At 35.3% G+C, this 24,396-nt stretch overlaps 2 protein-coding genes across 3 annotated transcripts in view; one reads left to right on the top strand and one right to left on the bottom strand.

Annotated features, from left to right (window-relative positions):
* Window positions 1-24,396, bottom strand: part of HNF4G (hepatocyte nuclear factor 4 gamma) — a 164,384-nt gene that overhangs the window by 103,545 nt on the left and 36,443 nt on the right. The window lies entirely within an intron of this gene.
* On the top strand, window positions 1,452-23,552 carry LOC122748519 (60S ribosomal protein L29-like). The gene is given in 4 exon segments (XM_043994154.1): window positions 1,452-1,642; window positions 22,866-22,892; window positions 22,894-23,308; window positions 23,310-23,552. Coding segments are annotated over 4 exon segments (876 nt in total).

The following is a 24,396-nucleotide window of genomic DNA, read 5'->3' as shown; positions in this document are numbered from 1 at the left end:
TTAACAAGCAATATGACCCATAGTCAAATTAGTCAAACACTCTGAGTATCAGTTTCCTCAGATAGAAAATATAGATAACATTTTTAGCAACTACTCTACAAGATGGTATGTGAATCTATTTTTTGCAAACTTTAAAGTACTGTCTTCATACAAATTAATTGAGATGTTAAATTATGTACCCAGAAAACTGGCAAATAGGATAAATGGAAGGTATCAGTAATATAATTTATTCAGTGCTTAAATTTGTTTCCAGGTCATCTTTACTCACTTGGAATCATTACGAAAGCAGAAAATTTTCAGTAAGCAAATGAATTCGCAAGGGACGTATGATCTACTGCTTTTTTGATTTTTATTCTATTCTCTTCTCAATATGGGATGGTTTTTTTTTTCAGATTTGCATCACATTTAGTTTTTATTTTACTGCCAGGATTTTATTTTCTTTTTAAAAATATTTTGAATTTGAGAAATGCCAATAAACATGATTATTACCACATAAAATAAGAGGAAAAGAAAATTGTGTGGAAATGACAGGTGTCTAATATGTTCAATATTTTAAAGTGCATAATAATTTCAACATGTTAGTTCCAAACCTGTCCTTATTGTCTATCTTACTCAGAACTTTCTATGCATTTTTAAATTTTAAAATTTATTTTTATTACATTTTAAATTCAAAACTATCTCCCTTCTTCTCCACCCCAGTCTAGAGAAGGCCACCATTTCTCTCTCTGTCTGTCTCTCACAACCAAACACACACACACACACACACACCCAAAACACCATATTTTGTAAACTTCTATTTATCGGTTCTTTTTCTGGAGATGGATAGAATCTTCTTTCATAGTTTCTTTGTAGCTGATTTGAGTATTTAAAATATTCAGAACAACTTAGTCATTCACAGTTATTCTTCCAACAATATTGTTATTACTGTATATAATGTTTTATTGATTCTGCTTACTTCATTTTTCATTATTTCATGCAAGTCTTTCCATATTTTTCTAAAAATCAACCAGCTTATTATTTCTTATAGCACAGTGGTATTACATCATAATCATATACCACAACTTATTTAGCCATTCCTCAATTGATGTCCTTCTCCTCGATTTCCAGTACTTTGCCACCACAAAAAGAGCTTGAGATAACTGTTTTAGAAGATATAATTTCTTTTCCTTTTTCTGATCACCTTGGGAAACATCTCTATTAGTAGTATTTCTGGGTAAAAGCATATACAAAGTTTTATAGATCTTTGGGCATAATTCCAGATTGCTCTCCAAAATGGTCCAACCAGTTCATAGTTCTTCCAATAGTGCATTAGACTCTTAATGAATATATTTTATAAAGTTATTTTTTCCATTGAGAATTTCAAACAGTTTAGACCCTTAGTTCCATAAAAAAGAAATTTACTGTTATCTAAATTATATGTACTCCCTTCAATTTAACTAATATCTATGAGCATGTCCCCAGAATATGAATCAGTCTCTTCCCTTCTCCTTCCCTTCTGCAATGGGAATGAATTTTCCATAAAAGGAGACAAAGTAATTCTTGGAATCTTTTTGGCCCTGGCCTCTATGACAGAAGTAAGTCATGTTCCACCCAGGAATATAGAGTCTAGGATCTTTCAAATTAGTGAACTTCTGAAGATTAGGTGAGTTACCATGTCTTTCATGATATCCCTTCCAGATAACCAGAATTATTTCCATTTGGTGATGGGGAAAATAATGTTTCTTCGTTGCAAATATTTGCCATTGAGGAAATGTAAAACTTCTTTTGTTAATTGTTTAATGAATTATCAGTACGTCATTTCTTCTTGAAATAATACCTTAATTGAAAGTGTTGTTATCAGATCTGCCTTCAGCATCCTCCCAATACCTGTGACAGTGTTCTGTCCACAACAGGTACTCACTAGTTATTTATTAAATTTTGTTGTTTCACATTATTTTATTTATTTGCAGCCACTAATAAATGTATATTTAATCTAATTAAGAAATTTTAAGTAACTATAATTTATTTTAGGATATTCTGTAAAATTACTCTATAAGTAACACTACCTTTAGTCTACACTTGAAAAACCCGAGGAAACCAAATTTAGATGAAAATGTATTTCATCAAAAGTTACATCAAGGGGCAGCTAGGAGGTGCAGTGGATAAAGCACCAGCCCTGGATTCAGGAGCACCTGAATTCAAATCCAGGCTCAGACACTTGACACTTACTACCTTTGTGACCCTGGGCAAGTCACTTAACCCTCATTGCCCTGCAAAAAAACAAAAACAAAAACAAACAAAAAATAAAAGTTATATCAAGCAGTCATTTAAAAACTTTAAAATACTTTTATTGACTTGTTTCCTTATCATCAAAGGATATTTTTCTTATAGGATACATATACATATTGAGGATTTTTTAGAGAATGCTGTTTTTTTAGGGTAAAAAAAGATTATCACTAGGTGACAGATGAGAAGAAGAGAAAGGACAGGGATATAAAGACACCACTAAGACTTGGCTATACATCAAAGATGTGAACAGTTCTCAAAAGAATTATCAAACCTATCTATAACCATATTAACAAATACTCCAAATTACTGAAAATAAGAGAAATCCAAATTAAAACAACCTTTAGTTATCACCTCACAATCAACAAAACAGCAAAGAAAGGCAGCTAGGTGGCACAGTGGATAAAGCACTGGACTCAGATTCAGGAGGACCTGGGTTCAAATCTGGCCTCAGACACTTGATACTTACTAGTTGTGTGAATTTGGGCAAGTCACTTAACCCTCATTGCCCCAGAAGAAAAAAGAAAGAAAACAGCAAAGACATAAGATGAAAATCATCAGTGTTAGAGGGAATATGGAAATCAAGCATCGTTATTGTATATTGTTGGTGAATATGTAAATTAGTACAATAATTCTCAAAGGCAAATTGGAATTGTGCAAATAAATTAACAGTCCATAACCTCTGACTTAGAGATTCCATTGCTACACATATAACACCAACAAGTAATTGACACCAAAAAAAGTCTGTAGATACACCATGATATTTATATCAGTATTTTTTTTGTGGTAGCAAAGTATTGGCAATACAATAAATGTTGATTAAAAGAAAAATTGTATTACATAAATTATCATGCAATATTTCTCTGGTGAAAGAGATGACAAATATGGTAAATACAAAGAAGTCTGGAATGAATTATATGAACTAATACCAAGTGAATTAAGCAGAGTCAGTAAAACAATATACACAAGGACTAAAACAATGTAAATAGAGAAGAACTCCATTAAACAATCAGTAATGAATATTGTAGGGAAGAGTCAAGATAGTGGAGAAAAGGCAAGGATTTGTTTGAGCTCTTCCAAATTTTCTTCCAAATAACTTTAAAATAATGATTCAAAATGAAATCTGGAGGGGCAGAACAAACAAAAGGGCAGGTGGAACAACTTTCCAGTCCACAATTTAGAAGGCTGGCAAGAAAGCTCTGTTGCAGAGATCAGTCTCATAAAGGCAATGCTCCTGCATAATAGAAGCAACATATAACTCAGCAAACCAGCAGAAGGCCCTGATGGCAACTGAATAACAGTGTCTCACAGATAGTAAGGAGTTTGGACAGAGTCAAAAGGAGATTACTGGAATTCCTTTAATGATACTATGTGCAGGACTCTGATTCATTGCTTCTGTGTGGGTCTGTGATACAGTCCTGGGTCATCACAGGGTGAGGAGAAGTAACACACCAGAGTTTGAGGCTACAGCAGGGAACTTAATCACAAATCCAAGGCAGAAAAAAGTATCTGTGGTCACTCACAGATCATAGGCCACAAGAATGGCAAACACACTCAAGCACTGAAAACTTAGAGATTCCCAGACCTAACTCTGAAAATAGCTGCGTGAAAATCCTGAACCTTAGGACAGTGCTCTCTCCACCCTGAGGTGAAGAGAGCCCTTTAACATAAAGTTAAAAGTCAGAAAATAGTTTGGAAAAACAAGCAAACAACAAAAAATAACCTCAACATAGAAAGCTACAATGGTTACAGAGAAGATCAAAATGAAAATTCAGAAAATGACAACAAAGTCAAAACTGCTACATCCAAAGGCTTAAAGAAAAATATAAAGTGGCATCAGGCTGAAAGCTCAAAAAGGATTCAATTTGTTTTAAGATATGTAGATGAAAAAGTGGAAAAAAGAAATGAGTGATGTCTGAAAATCATGAAAAAAGAGACAATTTGGTAAAGGAGAAATATCACCAGAATAAAACAGAATAGATCAAATGGCAAATGAGCCACAAAAATCCACTGAAGAGAAAAACTCTTTAAAAAGAATTAGCCAAATGGGAAAAGATATAAAAAATTCACAGAAGAAAAGAATTCTTTAAAATGCAAAATTAGCCATAGGGAAAAATGTATAAAAATTCACTGAAGAAAAGAACTTAAAAAGAATTGGGCAAAAGGAAAAAGATGTACCTAATCTCACTGAAGAAAAAATAAATCCTTAAAAATTAGATCTGGCAAGTTGAAAGCTAATGACTCTGAGACATGAAGAAACCACCAAACAAAATCAAAAGAATGAAAAAATAGAAGAAAATATGAAATATTTCATTGAGAAAAAAGCTGACCTGAAAAACTGATTAAGAGATAATTTAAGAATCAGTAAACTACCTGAAAGCCATGATCAAAATAAAAAGAGATTGGACATCATCTTTCAAGAAATTTCAAGGAAAACTGCCCTGATATTCTAGAGCTGAAGAGTAAAATATAAAGTAAATGAATCCAGCAATCACCTCTTGAAAGAGATCCCAGGGCAGCTAAGTGGCAAAGTGGATAGAGTACCGGCCCTGGAGTCAGGAGGACCTGAGTTCAAATCCGACCTCAGACACTTGACAACTTGCTAGCTGTGTGACCCTGGGCAAGTCACAACCCCAATTATCTCACCCCCAAAACAAAACTAAACTAAACTAAACAAAAAAGGAAAGCGATCCCAAAATGAAAAGTTCCAATAATACTATAGCCAAATTACAGAGCTTCCAGGTTAAGGAGAAAATATTGCAAGCACCCAGAAAGAAAACTTTAAAATATTGTGGATCCAAAGTTGTAATAGCACAAGATTGTGCCTTTTCTGCATTAAAAAGTTAGAGAATTTGGAATATGTTATTCCAGAAGGTACCAAGAATCTCCTACCCAGCAAAATTGAGTATAATTCCTGAGGGGAAGGGGGGGGGGAGCGAGAATCACATACAATGAAATAGTTGTCTTTCAAGTATTCCTGATTAAAAAACAGCTAAATAGAAAAATTTGACTTTGAAATATAAGACTCAAGACCTTAAAAAGGTAAACAGAAAAGAGAAATCATAAGGAATTAAATAGTTAAACTGTATGTATTCCTACATGGGAAGATAATACTTATAAGTCCTAAGGACGTCCTCATTATTAGGGAAATTGGGCATATGCATAGAGGGCACAGGTATGAGTTGAATATGATGTGATGATTTTACAAAAAATAAAATTAAGGGGTAATAAAGAAGAATGAACTGGGAGAAGAAGGAAGGGAGATGTAGAATGGGATAAATTATCTTAAATAAAAGATGCATAAAAGAGCTTTTATAGTATATGGGGAAGTGGGGGGGGGGCATTGTAAGTGCTCAAACTTTACAACAGAATTGACCCAAAGAGGGAATAACATACACACCCAGTTGTGTATAGAAATCTATCTTACTCTACATGAAAGTAGGAGGGGAAAGGGTAAGAAAAAAGGGGGTAGGGCTAAAAGAAGGAAGGGCAGAATGGGAGAGGTGGTAGACTGAAACAAAACACTTTTGAGGTGGACAGAGTGAAAAGAGATAAAGAGTATGATAAACAGGGGAAATGTTGTGAAGGGAAATATACACTAATCATAACTGTGAAAAAATTCATAGCAAATTTCTCTGATAAAGACCTCATTTCTCAAATATATAGAGAACTGAGTCAAATTTATAAGAATACAAGTCATCCCTCAATTGATAAATGGTAAAAGGATATGATCAAATAGTTTTCAGACCAAGTAAACAAAGCTATCTAAAATGCTCACAAAAAGTTTTGTGAAAAATGCTCTGATTAGAGAATCTTAATGATTAGAGAAATTCAAATTAAAACAACTCGGAAGTACTATCTCACAATTATCATATTGGCTAATATGTTAGACAACAAAAATGACAAATGTTGGCAGGAATATGAGAAAGCTGACACATTAATGCACTGTTGGTAGAGTTGTAAGTTACGTCAACCATTCTGGAGAGCAAATTGAAACTATGAGCAAAGGGCTGTAAAACCATACGAACCTTTGACCAAGCAATACCAATACTACATCTATATCCCAAAAGATTAAAAAAAAAGAAAAAAGACTTATATGTAAAAAAAATATTTACAGTAGCTCTTTTTTGTAGTGGCAAAGAATTGGAAATCAAGAGGATGCCCACCAATAGGGGAATAGATGAAAAAATTGTAGTATATGATGGAATGCTATTGTGCCATAAGAAATGATGAGCAGGACCCTCCTAGAAAAATATGAAATTACACAAGCAAATGCAAAGTGAAGCAAGTAGAATTAGAACACTGCACACAGTAGTAGCAATATTGTACAATTATAAACTGTAAATTATTTAGCTATTCTCAGCAATACAATGATCTAAGACAATTTTGAAGGACTTATGTGGAAAAAGGCTATCTACCTGCAGAAAAAGAAAAAACTGATGGAGTCTGAATGCAGATGGAAGAATACGTTTTTAAACTTTATTTTTGTGTATTTTTTGGTCTGTGTTTTCGTTCACAACATGACTAAGTTGGAAATATGTTTCCATGACTGCACATGTATAACCTATGTCACATTGCTTGTCTTCTCAATAAGAAGGGATGAGAGGGAGAGAGGAGAGAAACTTTAGAACTCACATTTTAAAGAAATAAATGTTAAAATAAGTTTTTACATTAAATTTAAAAAGAATAATGAACGCTACATAATCATACAAAATGAGCTTGGTTCCAAAAAAGATATATGTGAAGAAATCTTGCCCTATTCCTTTCTAGATGTAAGGGTAGAGGTGCACAAGTATGTGATGTTGCATATAATATCAAATTTGTAGATGCAATATTTGGTTTGACTAATTTTATTTCTGCTTTCTATTTTTCTTTTTTTGTTAATTTTTTGTTAAAAGAGATGACTGGGAGATGGGAAAGTGAGAATATGGTAAATCTATACAAGGTAAAACTAAAATGTCAATAAAAATTAATTTTTAGATTTCTATTAAAACAATTGATTTAGTAACATGTTGGTATAAAATATATAATTCACATGTAGAAGTTAAAAAGTGGTAAGATACTCAAGATTGACACATGCATATTTACTTATTTATTTAATTTTTTTTTTGCGGGGCAATTGGGGTTAAGTGACTTGCCCAGGGTCACACAGCTAGTAAGTGTTAACTGTCTGAGGCCAGATTTGAACTCAGGTACTCCTGACTCCAGGGCCGGCGCTCTATCCACTGTGCCATCTAGCTGCCCCTGACATGTGCACATTTATTAAAAGTGATGATCATTATATTACCAACAATGAATTAAAACAGAATTAATTAATAATGACAATTATGACATTAATGGCTGACATATACTAAGGATTACAAGGAAGCAGCTAGATGGCTCAACTGATAGAGCATTGGGCCTGGAGTCAGAAAGACTTAAGTTTAAATCTGTCCTCAGATACTGTGTAACCATGGGCAAGTCATTTAACTTAAGTCTACCTTAATCTACTGGAAACAGAAATGGCAGTATCTTTGCCAAGAAAACTCCATGCACAGTATTGTTGCGCTATGGTCCTTAGGGTCAGAAAGAGTCAGTCATGACTGAGCTACTGAATAACAACAAAGGATTACAATGTCCTTCATTCTCATTAGTTCCTTTGTTACCTACCACAATTCTTTGGAATAGATAGTACAGATGTTAATAGATAGTAGTTATATGAGGTTTGCAGAGCACTTTACTTTTTTTATTTTTTTGGTGAGGCAATTGGGGTTAAGTGACTTGCCCAAGGTCACACAGCTAGTAAGTGTTAAGTGTCTGAGGCCGGATTTGAACTCAGGTCCTCCTGACTCCAGTGCCAGTGCTCTATCCACTGTGCCACCTAGCTGCCCCTGTAGAGCACTTAAAAAAAATATATATCTTCATAACATTACTTGAAGTTAGGTGCTATTATTATCACCATTTTACAGATGAAGAAACTGGACAGGCAGAGGGAAAGTGATTTGCTCATTCTCACAAAGCTATTACCTGTCTGGAACCTGATTTGAACTCAAGATTTCATGATTCATTTTACTCGTGAGGATTCTGAAGTTTTGCCACTTTGAGCCAAAAGAGCTTCCTAGTGGACTGACAGAGGCATAATCAAGAAGCAGTCTTCTCTTACTAAACCTAAAGCCAGGTCAGAAATTTGCAGAGGGAAGGGAAGGGGAAGAGAGTAGAGCCTAGACATACTATTTCAAGATATCTTTTAAATTTTTTAAATTTTATTTGTGATATATAATTATTTTATACATATATCAAATATAGATATAATATGCACATACACACATATGACATATATAATGTAAATTTTCTACATTATTTGGCTAAACCTAGATATAATTCTAATACATATAACTTAGTATTTTAAATCCCTAAATAACTGTTTTATAAATACCATATACATACCAATTCATATAAATAATTTATATGACAAATTTGTTTAAATATAATTACTATTTAAATAAGATCTAAATAACATTTCTTAAAATAAAACTGTTCAGATCTCTTAGAACCAAAGAGAAAAGTAAAAATAGAAAGAATCAACTAGTTAATTCCTGGAAAAAAAATCCATAAATGAGAAGTCCCAGGAACAACAAAGGCAAAATTGAGAGTTTCCAAGTCAAAGAAAAAAATACTGCAAGAAGCCAGAGAGAAAAAATGCATGTACTAAGTAGCCACGGTCAGGATCACATATGACTTAGCAGCCACCACCATAAAATAATAGAGAACTAAGAATGGAATACTACAAAAGCAAAAAAGATGAGCTTACAGACAAGAATAACACATCCAGCACAAGAGAGTATAACACTATTGGGGGGACAACAAACCTTTTATGAAATGGAAGACTTCCAAGCATTCATGAAAAAGAAACTTTGAAGCTTAAACAGGAGCAAAGAACCTAAGAAGATAAATATAAATGTACAATGATAAAGGACCAAACAAGAATAAACTGTTTACATTGAAATATGATACTATTTGACATCCCATTGATGACATATGTGTCAACTCAGAACCCTACCTTCATCAGGGTTTGTAGAGAGAGTCTAATTAGACAGAAGTCCTGGAAGTACTTCTGTTATAACCTGATAATCTTAAGAAAAGAATGGAAAGAGGGCAGCTAGGTGGCACAGTGGATAAAGCACTGACCCTGGATTCAGGAGGACCTGAGTTCAAATCTAGCCTCAGAAACTTCACATATACTAGCTGTATGACGCTGGACAAGTCACTTAACCCTTATTGCCCTGCACAAAAAGAGAAAAAAATGGAAAGAGAGGGAAAGAGGAATAAACTAAGGTAGGAGTATGGGAAAGAAAGATTATAGAAAATTATCTCACATAATGATGGCAAAAAAAATTAGACATCTATACAACATGGAGGAAGAGTTGGGGGAAGCAGCTAACATTTGAACTTTGTTATCATCTGAACTGGTCCAATGAAGGAAAAATATTTACATACAGAGACATATACACACACACATCTGGTCACAAAAATACATTTCACTGAACAGGGACAGAAGGAAAAGCAGTAAAGGGCTGAAATATGGAGGGAGACTAGATTAAGGAAGGGATTAGTCCTAAACAAAAAAAAAAGTTTTTCTAAGAATGCACAAAAATATATTATACGTTCGTTGAGTTGGCAAAGAATGGGAATCTAAGGAAATACCCATAAATTGGGAAATGGATGAATACCTTATGATATATAGATATGATGGAACACTACTGTGCTGGACTCCTTTTAGCAAAAGACCAACTATGATTCCAATAAAGATGAAACATGATACCCCCCTGATGATAGATAGGAGAACTCAGTGTGGAAAATGAGATAATTTTTTAGACATGGCCAATGTAGAAATTAGTTTTGATTGAATATATCTATTTATAATTGGTTTTGCTTTACTGGTGTTTTCAATGTGGGGGGCTGGGCAGAGGGAGAATTTGAACAAAATAATTGTTTCGTGGTTTTTTTTTGGCGGGGCAATGGGGATTAAGTGACTTGCCCAGGGTCACACAGCTAGTAAATGTCTGAGGCCAGATTTGAACTCAATTCACCCAAATTAGCTGTCTGAACATTAAATTATTTGCCTGGCTAGAATTTTATGAAAGTATCTATGAAATAAAACAGATTTGTGATAAAAAGTTAGATGACATTTAAATAAAAGAGGAGACATTAGATGAGAGAGTAGTCAAAGAATTCAGTTTAGAGAGGTGTAGAACCTCTCTGAATTCTAAGAGTCCAACAGCAGAATTCTTCTTAGTCTTAACTCTTTCTCCTTCTGGTGTAGCTTAGATGAGATAAAGGACTTTTTAAGAATAGGCTGAGAGGGCTCATTAAGGAGAGCTCTTATACAGGGAGAAGATTTCTAATCATCAATCCTTCAGTAAGTAAAAGACCAAGTATCAGGTGGCCATGAAGATATCAGAGTGAGTTAGGTGCTTATGAGGAAATGTGTAAGGGAGGAAAAATGTTGAATTTTATTTTATCATATAAAATACCATTTTTGTGAACTAAGTGTTTTCAATGAATAAAGAGAATCATATATTTAAGGTCTAGAAAAGACTTCAGTGGCCCTCTCATCCAAGCCATACATGAAAGGCCTCTCCCCACCTATAATATACCTAGCAGGGGGCCATCCAGTACAAAAATAACAATAGTAATAATAATAGCTAACATCTATATAATGCTTATTGTGCATTGCCAGGAACTGTACTAGACACTTTACTATTATTATGTCACATGATCCTCACAACTAACCCTGGGAAGTACGAGTTATATTATCATTTTAGAGATGAGAAAATTAGAGATTAAGTGACTTGCCCAGTGTTGCACGGCTAGTAAATATCTGAGGCCAATTTTGAGCTCAGGTATTCCTGACTCTAGGCTCAGCACTCTATTCTCTGTACCACCTAGCTTCAAACATCTGCTTAAAGAGAAATAAAGTAAAAGCAAATACACTGGTGGAGGATTTTGAGTGATAATTTATGTAATACTCTGACCCACAAAATACTTTCAATGTATCATAGCTAACATAGGTGAGAGGATCTTTTAAGGCTACAATTTCATACTTTGGTTCATGTGTACAAATAGAAATCTCTTTCTCTACCTCTACCATGCTATTCCTTCAAGTATGTAATATATAATGTACCCTCAAATATGCAATATATGCTTAATAGATCATATAAAGTCAGATTAGTAAAGATTTAATTCATTTAATTTTTCATTCATTCATTTAAATAGCTTCTTTCCAGATAACTTTATTCCATATTACACATGTGAGATTCTTCTCCTTAAAGCATATAAAACTGGAATTCAAAACTCACTTCAACAAAAATAGTTAACAGATATTCCTTTCTGTATCTTTTGAGGGCATATTTCTAAGATACTTTCCAATGTAATCTTGAAAATAAATAGGGCTATTCTTAAGAAACATCCCCAGATATGCTAATATGTTTAACATAAAACAAAGTGACACCCAACTGTATAGAAAGAAATGTCTTCTCTCTTTCAAACAGTGATATCTAGATGATAAAAAAATAAAATGTATAGTGCCATGCAAAAAATATTTTTTCAGTAGTCACAATGTTGATTTTTCTGATACTTCTTTCTCATCCCCAGTTTAAACTTCAGTTTCCTTGCAAAGGTATTGGAAAGAATATTAAAACTGGAATCAGAAGACCAGTTTTAGCCCAAGCTCTGACATGTTCTTTCTGTGTCAACTTGGACACTCAACTTCTCTGAAACTTTGTTTCTTCATCTACAAAATGGAGGGAATAATAGTGGTACTACCTAACAGGTTTTTATGGGTATGACTCAAGTTCTTTGCCAACTACAGAGCACTACATAAATAAGAGCTATTATTTATATTCTTAGAAAGCACTCAAAAAACCCTCTGTTAGTCCATTATGTACTAAATTTACATTAACTGGTGCAAAATTAAATATTATTATTAGTTCTATGTAACTTTATTAAATGTTATGAAGGATAAGATCTCAGACCTTTAGATATGGGGCACTCAAAAGGTTCAGAAAAATTTATACTTCTGAACAAGGGAGCCTTCACCTACAGTCAGATAAGGAGTGTACTTTATAGCCTGACACACCACTTAGCTTCTGTAATCATAAGGTGGGAAAGTTCACACGACCTGTTGAAACCAGTTCTGGTTTCAGAAGACACTCCCTTCAGAGTCATTTCTCTCTGATGTTGGCATTCTTAATAGGTCTTCAGCTTGATAACTAACAGAGAGATGGGTAATATTGCACTGATGACAATAGGAGTTTAAAAAATATGCTACAACTGCGAATGTTTTTTAAACATGTTTTTCCACTTTATTTTTCTTGGGATTTTGTATTTTCTTTTGCAACATGGCTAATATGGAAATATGTTTTGCATGGTTTCACACGTATACTTGACATAATATTGCTTGCTTCCTCAAGGGTTGAGGAGGAACAGGAGGGAGGGAGAAAATGTGGAATTCATTTTTTTAAAAAAATGAATGTTGGGGCAGCTAGATGGTGCAGTGGATAGAGCACCGGCCCTGGATTCAGGAGTACCTGAGTTCAAATCCGGCCTCAGACACTTAACACTTACTAGCTGTGTGACCCTGGGCAAGTCACTTAACCCCAATTGCCTCACTAAAAAAAAAAAAATGAATGTTAAAAAATTTTAAATGTAATTGGGAAATATTTAATGAAATAAAATATATTTAAAATACAATTTTTTAGAGGTTCAACAAGGAGTTCAAATCATTGATAAATATTTTGATTGATCTTTTCAACACTTTAGAGAAAAACTGAGACAAATGTTAAAAAGAAAGGAGTTGATCCCAAGAATGAGAATGTGGCTTTCAAGAGAGCACAAAAAAGTCAGTGGCAGAGTGGGAAATAGCATATAGAACTCAGCATCTAGCCAAGTGATCTATTTAGTATTATGTGAGAATTTCAAATACCCTGTCACCAGGAGAGCAAAAGTTTTTGACTAGACAGCAAAAATAAAATATAGGATTTCTCACTCTCCAACTCCCTGTGAAGCCTCAATTTGTCTATGCTACCCCTACTCTATTAGTGCTATCTGATTAGGCAGTTGAGATACTATGAGCCAAGTATAATGGGGGAAGTTTTTAAAATATTGAACATGAACACAAAGAAATCTGTGAGACAGAGAAACAATACCAACCCTCTTACTTCCTGGCTCACTCCTTAAGTGGTAGAGGTATGTGTGACAGAACTTGGCCAACTCCCTATTTGAAAACAAAAAGTCACTTCCTATACATTACAGTCTAATCTTCAATGTCAAGCTTTAAAACAAATATCAAATGCTGGCTGTAAACAACTCTGAAAGTAGTCTTAAGTTGTCAGTTGTTTTGAATATTATTTTGCTATGTTTACATAATATCCAGAACATCAACTTAAAAAAAGGAAACACACACACAGCCATTTTTTAGCTTACCTGACATAACTCTAAGAAACTCCTACAGAATCAAAGCAATTTAAAATTCCTTAGAAAGCAACTATTCTAACATCCGTGGTCATACCCTCCCTACTTGAACACTTTCACTGACAGAAAGTTCATTACCATTAAAAACTTACTCCAATGTAAAACGGCTCTACTTGTTACAGTTCATTCCTATGTGGAACTCAAACGTACTGCCTTTTGTTTTCACTTATTGTTTGACATATTCTGCCGTCCCCCAACCCCCAAGCAGGGGAAATAGCTAGATGCTTTTCCATCGTGTAACTGTGATTTAGACAGAAAAAATAATATACAGACATGATAAAGTTTCACATTCTGACAATATAACTGAAGATTAAAGTATATTCAGATTAGTGAGCTTTTCCTGGACCACACACTAAGGGTATGATTGTGGCTGTAATCTCCAGTGAAGAATTGAAGTAATAATATAAACAGTCTAATTCTCCAAAGGTTTTTCCTACAGAGAGGATATATTTCACATAACTTTAAGTTAACCAGAATTATCCACATAGTTAGGACTTAGATTGAAACACTAAATATAATGCTAGCAAAGCCATTTAACCTCAGTTTTAACATCTATATAAATGAAAGAGGGAGATAACAGTTATACTCCCGATTTCATAGAAAAGCACTTCACAAATCTAAAAAATGAGTGGTTATTAATAATATCACATTCTTCATAGTTCCATAGCTTACTCTGTATATGTAGACAATGTCTACTTGTTGAAAACATGCCAGGAAAAGACAAAGTCAACTCTGTTATTAGAGTATTTGCTCTCTGAACTCTTTTTTTTAAAAAATAAAAGTATTTTATTATTTTCAAGTTACATGTAAGCATAATTTTCAACATTTGTTTTTATAGACTTTTTAGTTCCAAGTTTTTCTCCAACCCTCCCTTCCCTCCCCCTCCTCAAGACAGAAAGCAATCTGATATAGGTTAAATATGTGCAATCACATTGAACATATTTCTGCATTAGTCATCTTGTGAAAGAAGAATCAGAGGACAAGAGAAAAACCTCAAAAAAGAAGGAAAAAAACAGCCCCAAAGTAGAAACAGTATGGTTCAATCTGCATAAATAATCCACAGTTATTGTTGTGGATGTTGAGAATATTTTCTATCCTGAGTTCTTTGAAATTGTTTTGGATCATTGCACTGCTGAGAAGAGCCAAGTCTATCACAGTTGTTCATCACACAATATTGCTGTTAATGTGTGCAATGTTCTCCTGGTTCTGCTCCTCTCAAAGAGCATCAGTTCATGTAAGTCCTTCCAGGTTTCTCTGAACTCCTCCTGCTCATCGTTTCTTACAGCACAATAGTATTCCATTACATTCATATACCACAATTTGTTTAGCCATTCCCCAAATGATGGGCATTCCCTCGATTTCCAATATTTTGCCAGCACAAAGAGAGCTACTATAAATATTTTTGTACATATGTGTCCTTTTTCCTCTTTTATGATCTCTTTGGAATATAGACCTAGCAGTGGGACCACTGGCTCAAAGCGTATGAACAGTCCCATAGCCCTTTGGGCATATCTGAATTCTTAACCTGCCTAAACATTCTTGGCACATAGCATACTAAATACATTCATCCATTCATTAATTCACAACATTCCCCTTTTTATATCCCTTAAGTGTCAATACAATTAGCAATGGGAAATCACCTTTAGAGTTGAATTACAAGCAGGATCTGGGGCATTCCCTCGCAGTAAGGACCCCTACTCCATTATGTCCACATCTATGCAAAACCATAGTTCCCAACCTGTTGACCTCTTCTCTTCTCAGTCAGAGGACACTTAAGAATTTTCTCTATTCAGACAGTGTAATTCAGGCCCTCTTCTCCTCTCACATGGGCAACTATGATTACATCCTAATTATTATCACTATGTCAAGACATTCACTCTCTTCAGTCCATCCTCTTTACTGCTACCAAAACAACCTTCTTAAAGAGGTCTCACTATGTTACTTTCCTATCTCAATAAAGCCAAAGCTTTTCTCCTCTAAAATCACATAAAAAATATTCTGTATGGTATCTGAAGCCCTTTACAAACTGGATCCAACTTATCTTTCTAGATTTATTATTCAATATTCCCCTTCATGCACCCTACTGTCCAGCCAAAGTGGCTTTATTGACATGAGTCACAAACAACACCTGCAACTCCTGTCTCCATACCTTTGCACAAGTTGCCCACCTTCAATGGAATGCATTGCCTCATCACCTCCACTTCATAGGATCCCTAGTTTCCTTCAAAGGTTACTTCAAACAATACCTTCTACATGATCTTTCCCTGACCACCCCAGCTATAAATGCTTCCACCAGAAAAAGGAAAAGACAAAGCAAAATACAATATTCAGATGTCACAAAGATTCATTATCGCATTGATCTAGCTCCATAGGTGGTATTTATGAGCTATTTTGCCTGAGAAATTCATTTCCCTGCAATCAGATGGTGACAAGAATATCTGAACATATCTAGGCTCATCATTGGAAAGCATATCATGGCCAAGAAGACAGTTCCTTGAAAAAATGTATTCTTGTGTTTTGTTTGTTTGTTTGTTTGTTTTGGGGTTTTTGCGGGGCAATGAGGGTTAGGTGACTTACCAAGGGTCACACTTCTAGTAAGTGTCAAGTATCTGAGGTCGGATTTTAACTCAGGTACTCTGGCACTTTATACACTGCACCACCTAGTTGCCCCCTTGTTGTGTTTTAATAATAGCCCCTGGCACAGTATAGTCATGTAATAAATACTTCTTGAGAAACCAAATAAATGACAGCATTTTACAAATCATTTATATTTCTTTTTTTCCCCGTATAAGGGATGAATGAAGTATGTATGTATGAGCAGCAGGACGTTCATGTTTCTAGAAAACTAAAAGTCAAAATGGCAGAATAGAAAGAAATATAGTCTAGCTTGTTCATCAAACTTCCTCCACAAAAATATAAAATATGCACTATACCAAATTCTGATCAATAAATCCAAGGGGAAAATGTGAGTCTTCGTTTTCTTTGCCTTATTGCTGGAGTTAGCATTTCTAGCACAATACTGAATAGTAATGGTGAAAAAAGACATCTTTATTTTATCTCTCATCTTCTTAGAAATGCTTCTAGCTCATTTTAATTATAGATAATGCTGACTCTTGGTTTTAGATAGGTACTACTTATTATAAGGAAAGTTTCATTTATTCCTATGTTTCTGCTATTTTTAATAGGCATGGATATTGTATATTGTCAATTTCTTCTGCATTTATTGTTATAATCATGTTATTTTATTAATATTGTCAATTATGTTGAAAGGTTTCTTAGTTTTGAACCAGCCCTACAATCCTGGTCTGAAAACAGACAGCCTTGTTATTGCATATATTCTATATAATAGATTGCTATAGTTGGCTTGGTAAAATTTTATTTAAATTTTTGCATCAATATTCATTAGTGATATCAGTCTTTAGTTTTCTTTATCTGTTTCAGCTCTCCTTAGTATCAAGACTATATATGTGCCTTAGAAGGAATTTAATGGGACACTTTCCCCTAATTTTTCTAACAGTTTGTATAATACTGGAATTGTTCTTTAAATGTTTAACAGAAGGAATAAGCACAAACAAAAAGAAAACAAAACTATAACTTTTTTTGCAAATGATGCAGTGGCTTTAAAGAACCCCAGAGTTAATTAAAAAATGGAATCAATTGCCTTCAGCAAAGTTGTAAGATCTAAAGTAGACACACATAAATTATCAGCATTTCTGTATATTATCAACAAAATACAGCAGGGAGAAAAAGAGAAATAACATTTAAAATAACTACAGACAGTATAAAATACATGGGAGTCCACGTTCTAAGACACATATAGTAACTATGTGAACATAATTACACAACACTCTTTACATATAGATATAAATAACTGGAAAAATAGAAATTGCTTATGGATAGGTTGATTCAAGGTAATAAAAATGACAATGCTATCTGAATTAATTTACTTATTCAATGTCATATCAAACTTTGAAAGGATTGCTTTATAGACTGAGAAAAAAAACAAAATTCATCTAGAGAAATAAAAGGTCAAGAATATAAAAAAATAATGAAACAATAACAAGAATGAAGAGGTCTAACAGTACCAGAACTCAAACTATACTACAAAGATTTAATAATGAAAAAACAATATGGTACTTAGAAAGAAATAGAACTGTTGATCATTTGAAAAGATTGGGTGCATAAGACATAAAAGCAAATAAACACAGTAATAGCCTGTCACATAATAAACCCAAAGATCCTAGCTACTGGGTAAAAAACTCACTATCTGAAAAAATTAGGAAAGCCAGAAAGCATTCTGGCAGAACCTAGGCATATACCAACATTTAAAACCTTCTACCAAGAAAAGATTCAAATGTGTACATTTGGATGTAGTAACTATGACTACCTTTATGATATAGTCATAAAAAGCCATATTGTTGGGTTTTTTTTGGTTTTTTTTGTTTTTTGCAGGGCAATGAGGGTTAAGTGACTTGCCCAGGGTCACACAGCTAGTAAGTGTCAAGTGTCTGAGGCTGGCTTTGAACTCAGGTCCTACTGAATCCAGGGCCAGTTCTTTATCCACTGCTCCACCTAGCTGCCCCTAAAAGGCCATATTTTAAACATATCAGAAAAGCATAAAAGAAATTCCATGTTATAAATATGGAGAGGGGAAGAGTTTAAAATTAAACAAGAGATAGAGAGGTTCTTGTTAGGTTAAATGGACAATCCCAATTAAATATTTTTTTAAATATTTTTACAAACAAAATAAGTAGAGCTAAAATGTAAAACAAAGCAGGAAACCTGGAAATAATGTTTATAGCAAGTTTCTCTGATAAAGGTCTCATTTCAAAAATTATATAGGGAACTAGGTAAAATATATAAGAATAAGTGCCATTCCCCAAAGTATATGAATATGCAGTTTTCAAAAGACTCCAAGAATCCAAGCTATCCATAGCCATGTTAAAACAAATAGCTCTAAATCACGTAAAATTAGAGAAATGTACATTAAAACAATTCTAAAATACCATCAAACCCATGAAATTGGCCAAGATAACAAAAAGAAAAAAAAAGTTTAATACTGGGGGGAGTGCAGGAAAACAGGTACAGACTGAGGCAATTCAGGTGGAATTTTCAACTCTCTAGCCATTCTTTAAAGCTATCTGCAATTATGTACCAAAAGATATTAAATTGTGCATATTCTTTCATCCAGTAATACAGCAACTCGGGCCATCCTTCAGTTAAAGAAAGAGGGAAGGGAGCCATCTGTACAAAAATAGTTATATCTACTCTTTTCCTGTCAGCAAATAATTGGAAACTGAGAAGATGCCCATCAATTTGGGAAGAACTGAACAAGTTATGATATATGAATGTTATTGAATATGGTTTTACTATAAGAAAAGATGAATGGAATGTTTTTTTAAAAAACCTGGAGAGAACTGTATAAACTGAGGTAAAGTAAAATGGGCAGAATGAGTAGAACAATTTATACAGTAACAACAATATTGTAAAAATGAATGACTTTAAAAGAATTAGGAACTCTTTTTTAAAAAATTTTTTTAGCAACAAACATTTATTTTATTTTTTCCAGTTACATGTAAGGTTAGTTTTCAACATTCATTTTCATAAGATTTAGAGTTCCAAATTTCTCTCTCTCCCTCCCTCCCTTTCCTCCCCACTCCACAAGATCCCAACCAGGTTATATATGTACAAATCCACAAGTGTTCTTTTTATCAGTTCTTTCTATGGGGGTGAATAGTAAGCTTCCTCATTAGTTCCTTGGGATTGTCTTGGATCATTGCATTGCTGAGAGTAGTTAAGTCATTCACATTTACTCACTGAACAATACTGCTGTCACTATGCACAATGTCCTCCCAGCTCTGCTCACTTCAATGTACATCGATTTCCATTAGTCTTTCCAGGTTTTTCTGGGACCATCCTACCCTGCTCCTCTCCCATCCCTTCCCGCACTCCATAAGCCTTTTCCTGTTTCTTTCATGTAGGATTTCACCTCTGCCCTTCCCCCTCCCCCAGTGCATTCCTCTCACCCCTCAATTTGACCCTAAGGATGTCATCATGGGGCAGCTAGGTGACACAGTGGACAAAGCACCACCCTTGGATCAGGGGGATCCCAGCCAAATCCCAGCCTCAGACACAAGACAGTCACCCAACATAGGACCCCAGGTATGTCCCCCAACTTGTTCTCTAGGGTCTTCTATTTGAAAGTCAAATTTGCCATTCGGTTCAGATCTTTTAATCACGAATACCTTAAAGTCCTCTTTTGCATTAAAGTCCCCTTTTTTTTCCTCTGAAAGATTATGGTCATATTTGCTGGGTAGGTTATTCTTGGTTGTAATCCCATTTCCTTTGTCCTTTGGAATATCATATTCCATGCCCTCCAGTTCTTTAATGTAGAAGCTGCTAGATCTTGTGCTATCCTGACTGGGGCTCCACAGTACTTGAATTCTTTCTTTTGGCAGCTTGCAATATTTTCTCCTTGACCTGACAGTTCTGGAATTTGGCTATAATATTCCTAGGAGTTTTCCTTTTGGGATCTCTTTCTGGAGGTGATCGGTGAATTCTTTCAATATCTATTTTAACTTCTGCTTCTAGAATTTCAGGGCAATTTCCCCTGAGAATATCTTAGAAGATGATGTCTAAGCTCTTTACTTGATCATGATTTTCAGGTAGACCAATGATTTTCAAATTCTCTCTCCTAGACCTATTTTTCAGGTCAACAGTTTTTCCCAGAAGATATTTCACATTGTCCTCTATTTTTTATTCATTTGGATTTGCTTTACTGTGTCTTGGTTTCTCATAAAGTCACTGGCTTCCATTTCTTCAATCCTAATTCTTAGGCAATTATTTTTATCAGAGAGCTTTTCCATTTGCCTTTTCAAGCTGTTGACTTTTTTCTCATGTCTTTCCTGCATCACCCTCATTCCTCTTTCCACTTTTTCCCCTACCTCTCTAACTTTATTTTCAAAGTCCTTTTTGAGCACCTCTATGGCTTGAGACCAATTCATATTTTTCTTGGAAGCTTTAGATATAGGGGCCCTGATGTTGACATCTTCCTCTGAGAGTGCACCTCAGGTCTTCCTTGTTACTGAAGAAACTTTCCATGGTCCTCACATTTCTGTGTCTGCTCATCTTGTCTTTTTTTAAACTTTACTTTTAGCTCCTTAAAGTGGGGCACTGTTTCCAGGCTGTAGTATCCCAAGCTTAAGAAGTCTCAGGTGGTATGATTTAAAGAGAATCAGGTACTTCACCTGCCTGGCCTGTTCCCTGGTCCTAGATGACCCCAGACCAATTTGCTAATCAACCAGCTTTGTGTGTTGTGGTTGTTAACTCCAACAATCCTGTGCCCCTCCCCCACCTGGTACACTGCTACTCAAGCCTACCTCCTGGTTCCCAGCAGGGGTGAAAAACCCAAGTTCTGCCTCAGCACCAGCATAGATTCCTGTAGTCTCCCCCCTGCCCAGGGTTCAGCCCTCTCACCAGACTGTGAGCTTAGTTCCAGATGACACTTGTACTTCAGCTGATTCAGAGGCTCTGTGGGTCTCTTTCTCTGGTGAAGCCTTCCTGGGACTGGATCTGTGTCAGGGTGACTGTGGGGTTGGGCTTGACTCCTGTATCAGCACAGCAGCTCCCTCCTTCTGACCTTCAAGGCCCTTCTTGTTTAGAAGATGATTTCAGCACATTCTTCTGTGAGTTTTGCTGCTCCGGGCATTTTCCTATGATATTATTTGGATGTTTTTTGGAGTGATTGTATCACGAATTCAAGAGCTCACTGTCTTTCCAGAATTAGGAACTCTTGATCAACACAATGTCCAACCAAGATTCCAAGGGACTCAAGATGAAATATGCTATCCATCTCCATATAGAAAGCTGATAGACTCAGAGTGTAGACTGAAGTATATGTTATTTTAGTTACTTGGAGATGGCTAATACAGAAATTTGTTTTGCTGAACTATACATATTTGTAACAAGTTTTGTTTCTCTTGGCTTATCAGTAGGTGAGGGAGAGAGACATAGGAAGTACTTTGGAACTAAAATTAAATAAAACTGAATATAAAAAACAAAACTATACAAACTATTCAGTCAATGATTAAGAATTTAGAGAATTTAATGAAACAAATAACTCTCAATCGCCAACATTTGCATCCTTAACTTGACCAACTCTAAGCATTCATATGATTTTATTAGTGACCTCATTTTCACTTTCACATTTGTAATCACACACATTTGTGGCTCTGTTCCATAAAGGAAAAAAAGAGCCACAATATGCATAAGTTTGTGAGATAGCTGATATCCTACTAGGCACTTCACCAGTCTTGTTCAAACTACTGTTGTAGAGAGCTGTCCACGCATCCAATGCATAGTTTCATTGTTTTCCTTTAAAACTCAAGTTCTGTGTCACAATCATGACTCCAAATACTAATGCAAGTCCTTTGTACTATAAGCCCAGGCATGAAAAAGTCAGTGATAGGGTTTACTGAGAAAATCAAGGTGTTAGATAAACTTCCTGCTGGAATGTCTTGAGCTCCTGTCAACCTAAACAACCAGCTGGATAGACACATCAAGGGTGTCAACGCCATCATCAACTGCAGCCTCAAGGTGTGGGGTCCTAAATGTCTACTCTACAAGAAAAACTACTGAGGCAGAGTTCCAAGCCAACAGCATTTTATTTAAGGATCCATGTACCCTCTAATGATGCCCCTGAATCCCAAACTTTTTTATAGGGTTTGATACCTGGTTCAATGCCAGAAACTATGAAGGGGCCATTGGTTGATATTCTTTGTTTTGAGGGCCAAACATGATGGATCACCTTAAAAATGGCTTTTCAACCAGGGTGGGGCAGGGTAATCACGGGCTTGATATAGCACAAGGTATCTCCACTAATTGGTCATAAGATAAGTCAACTCCAATGACTAAGTGGCCACCGATACAGGGTAGTCTTCAGGTACAAAAATAAGTTAGGGAAATTTCAAACAAGTCAAGGCATCACAGCCATGCTGGGTTGAGACATAGAAATTTGATCAAAACAGAATGGAGCGGTCAATGGAGTGCCTATTAGCACAGGCTGTGGTGTAAAGATGCCTAAATTTAAGTACCCACAACCAATCAAGAAAATGGCATCAAGACACCTAGGTCACAGAAATACGAGTCTCTGAAAGCAGTTGACCCCAAGTTTCTGAGAAACATGCGCTTTGCTAAGAAGCATAAGAAGGGACTGAAGAAGATGCAGGCCAACAATGCCAAAGCCATGAAGGCCCAAGCAGAGCTCATCAGGGTGCCAAGCACCAAGGCCTCCAAGGTCAAGCTCCTCAGGCCCAGGATGCCCCAAATCCCCAAGGCCAGTGCCCATCATGCTGGCCTCAAGATGGCCACCAAGCATCCAGGCCCTAGGGTCGGCATCAAATGCCCAAGCCTCAGGATCACAAAGCGTGACTCTAAGGTTGACAGAACCACTGACCCCAAGGCCACCAAGTCTACTCACCCCACGGTTTACAAGTCTGATACCAAGGTCAGTAAGTTTGATGCCAAGGCTACCAAAATATGGCCCCAAGGCTGCCAAGTCTGATCCCAAGGCTGCCAAGGCCATCAAGTCAGATGCCAAGGTCACCAAGACAGATCCCAAGGCAACCAAGTCTGATCCCAAGGCAGCCAAATCCAGTGATTCCAAGGCTGCTAAGCTTTCTGAGTCCAAACCCAAAAATGCTGGGGCTAAAGCCGCAAGTCCCAGATCTTCAAAACAGATGCTTCATTCAGGACAGAAGGACTTGTTTAAACCCTAAAACCACCATGTTTCCTCACCCTGTATGGTTATTCACTATTTTGTGTAAATAAAGGAAATGGTGAGACATGAAAAAAAGACACAACAGAATGGAGATATCTTTGTCAGGATTAAAGTTTGAGTCCTACTATAAGAACCTATCTTATCTAATAATACCTATATGATTTAAGTAAAATATCAAACTGATTAATATTTAATGGAATAGACTAGAGTTCCAAATGAACCATGCCTCACAAAGTTTAAACATCAAATCAAGTCTCCTATGCTCCCATACTCAGAGATCCTTAGTGATCTCAAACAGTGCAGGAAGCAGATGTCATTGACAGATTATTTCAAGCTGCTATGTCCTTCACTATTTCCAATGCCATCCATCAACGATGAAAGAGAGAGTGTGAGAGGTGATATTGAGACAATGCCAGTCTTAGTTTCTTTCAACAACAACAAATGAAGTCCCATTAACACCTCCCTTTGTTTTTAGATGGCAGCCAAGGTAGAAAGGTTTGCAGAAGTATAGAATATATAGTACAACACCTTCACACAACCATCTAACATGGAGCAAGGTAAGATTCAAGCATTAAATGTTTTAGTTTTAAGAATTTTATTTGATGTATAGTATTTATGATATAGTAAATTTCATGTGTTACAAAAAGTGAATATTTTCTTAAATCAATGGGGGTGATTTTTTGAGATAGCAAAAAAAGTCACAGAATTCTAGGGAATTAATAGAAAGAAAAACATTTTACATGTTAATTTTATTTTATTACTGCATTTTATGGGTTATTTCATGGTAACTGTGCTATGAAAAATGCATGTTATCAGAACTGTTTTGTTATAAAGAATTATAT

This window comes from Dromiciops gliroides, chromosome 1, assembly GCF_019393635.1.
Source record: "Dromiciops gliroides isolate mDroGli1 chromosome 1, mDroGli1.pri, whole genome shotgun sequence".
NCBI lineage: Eukaryota > Metazoa > Chordata > Mammalia > Microbiotheria > Microbiotheriidae > Dromiciops > Dromiciops gliroides.
Note: the sequence above shows the minus strand (reverse complement) of the source record. Positions and strands in the feature narration are given on the sequence as shown.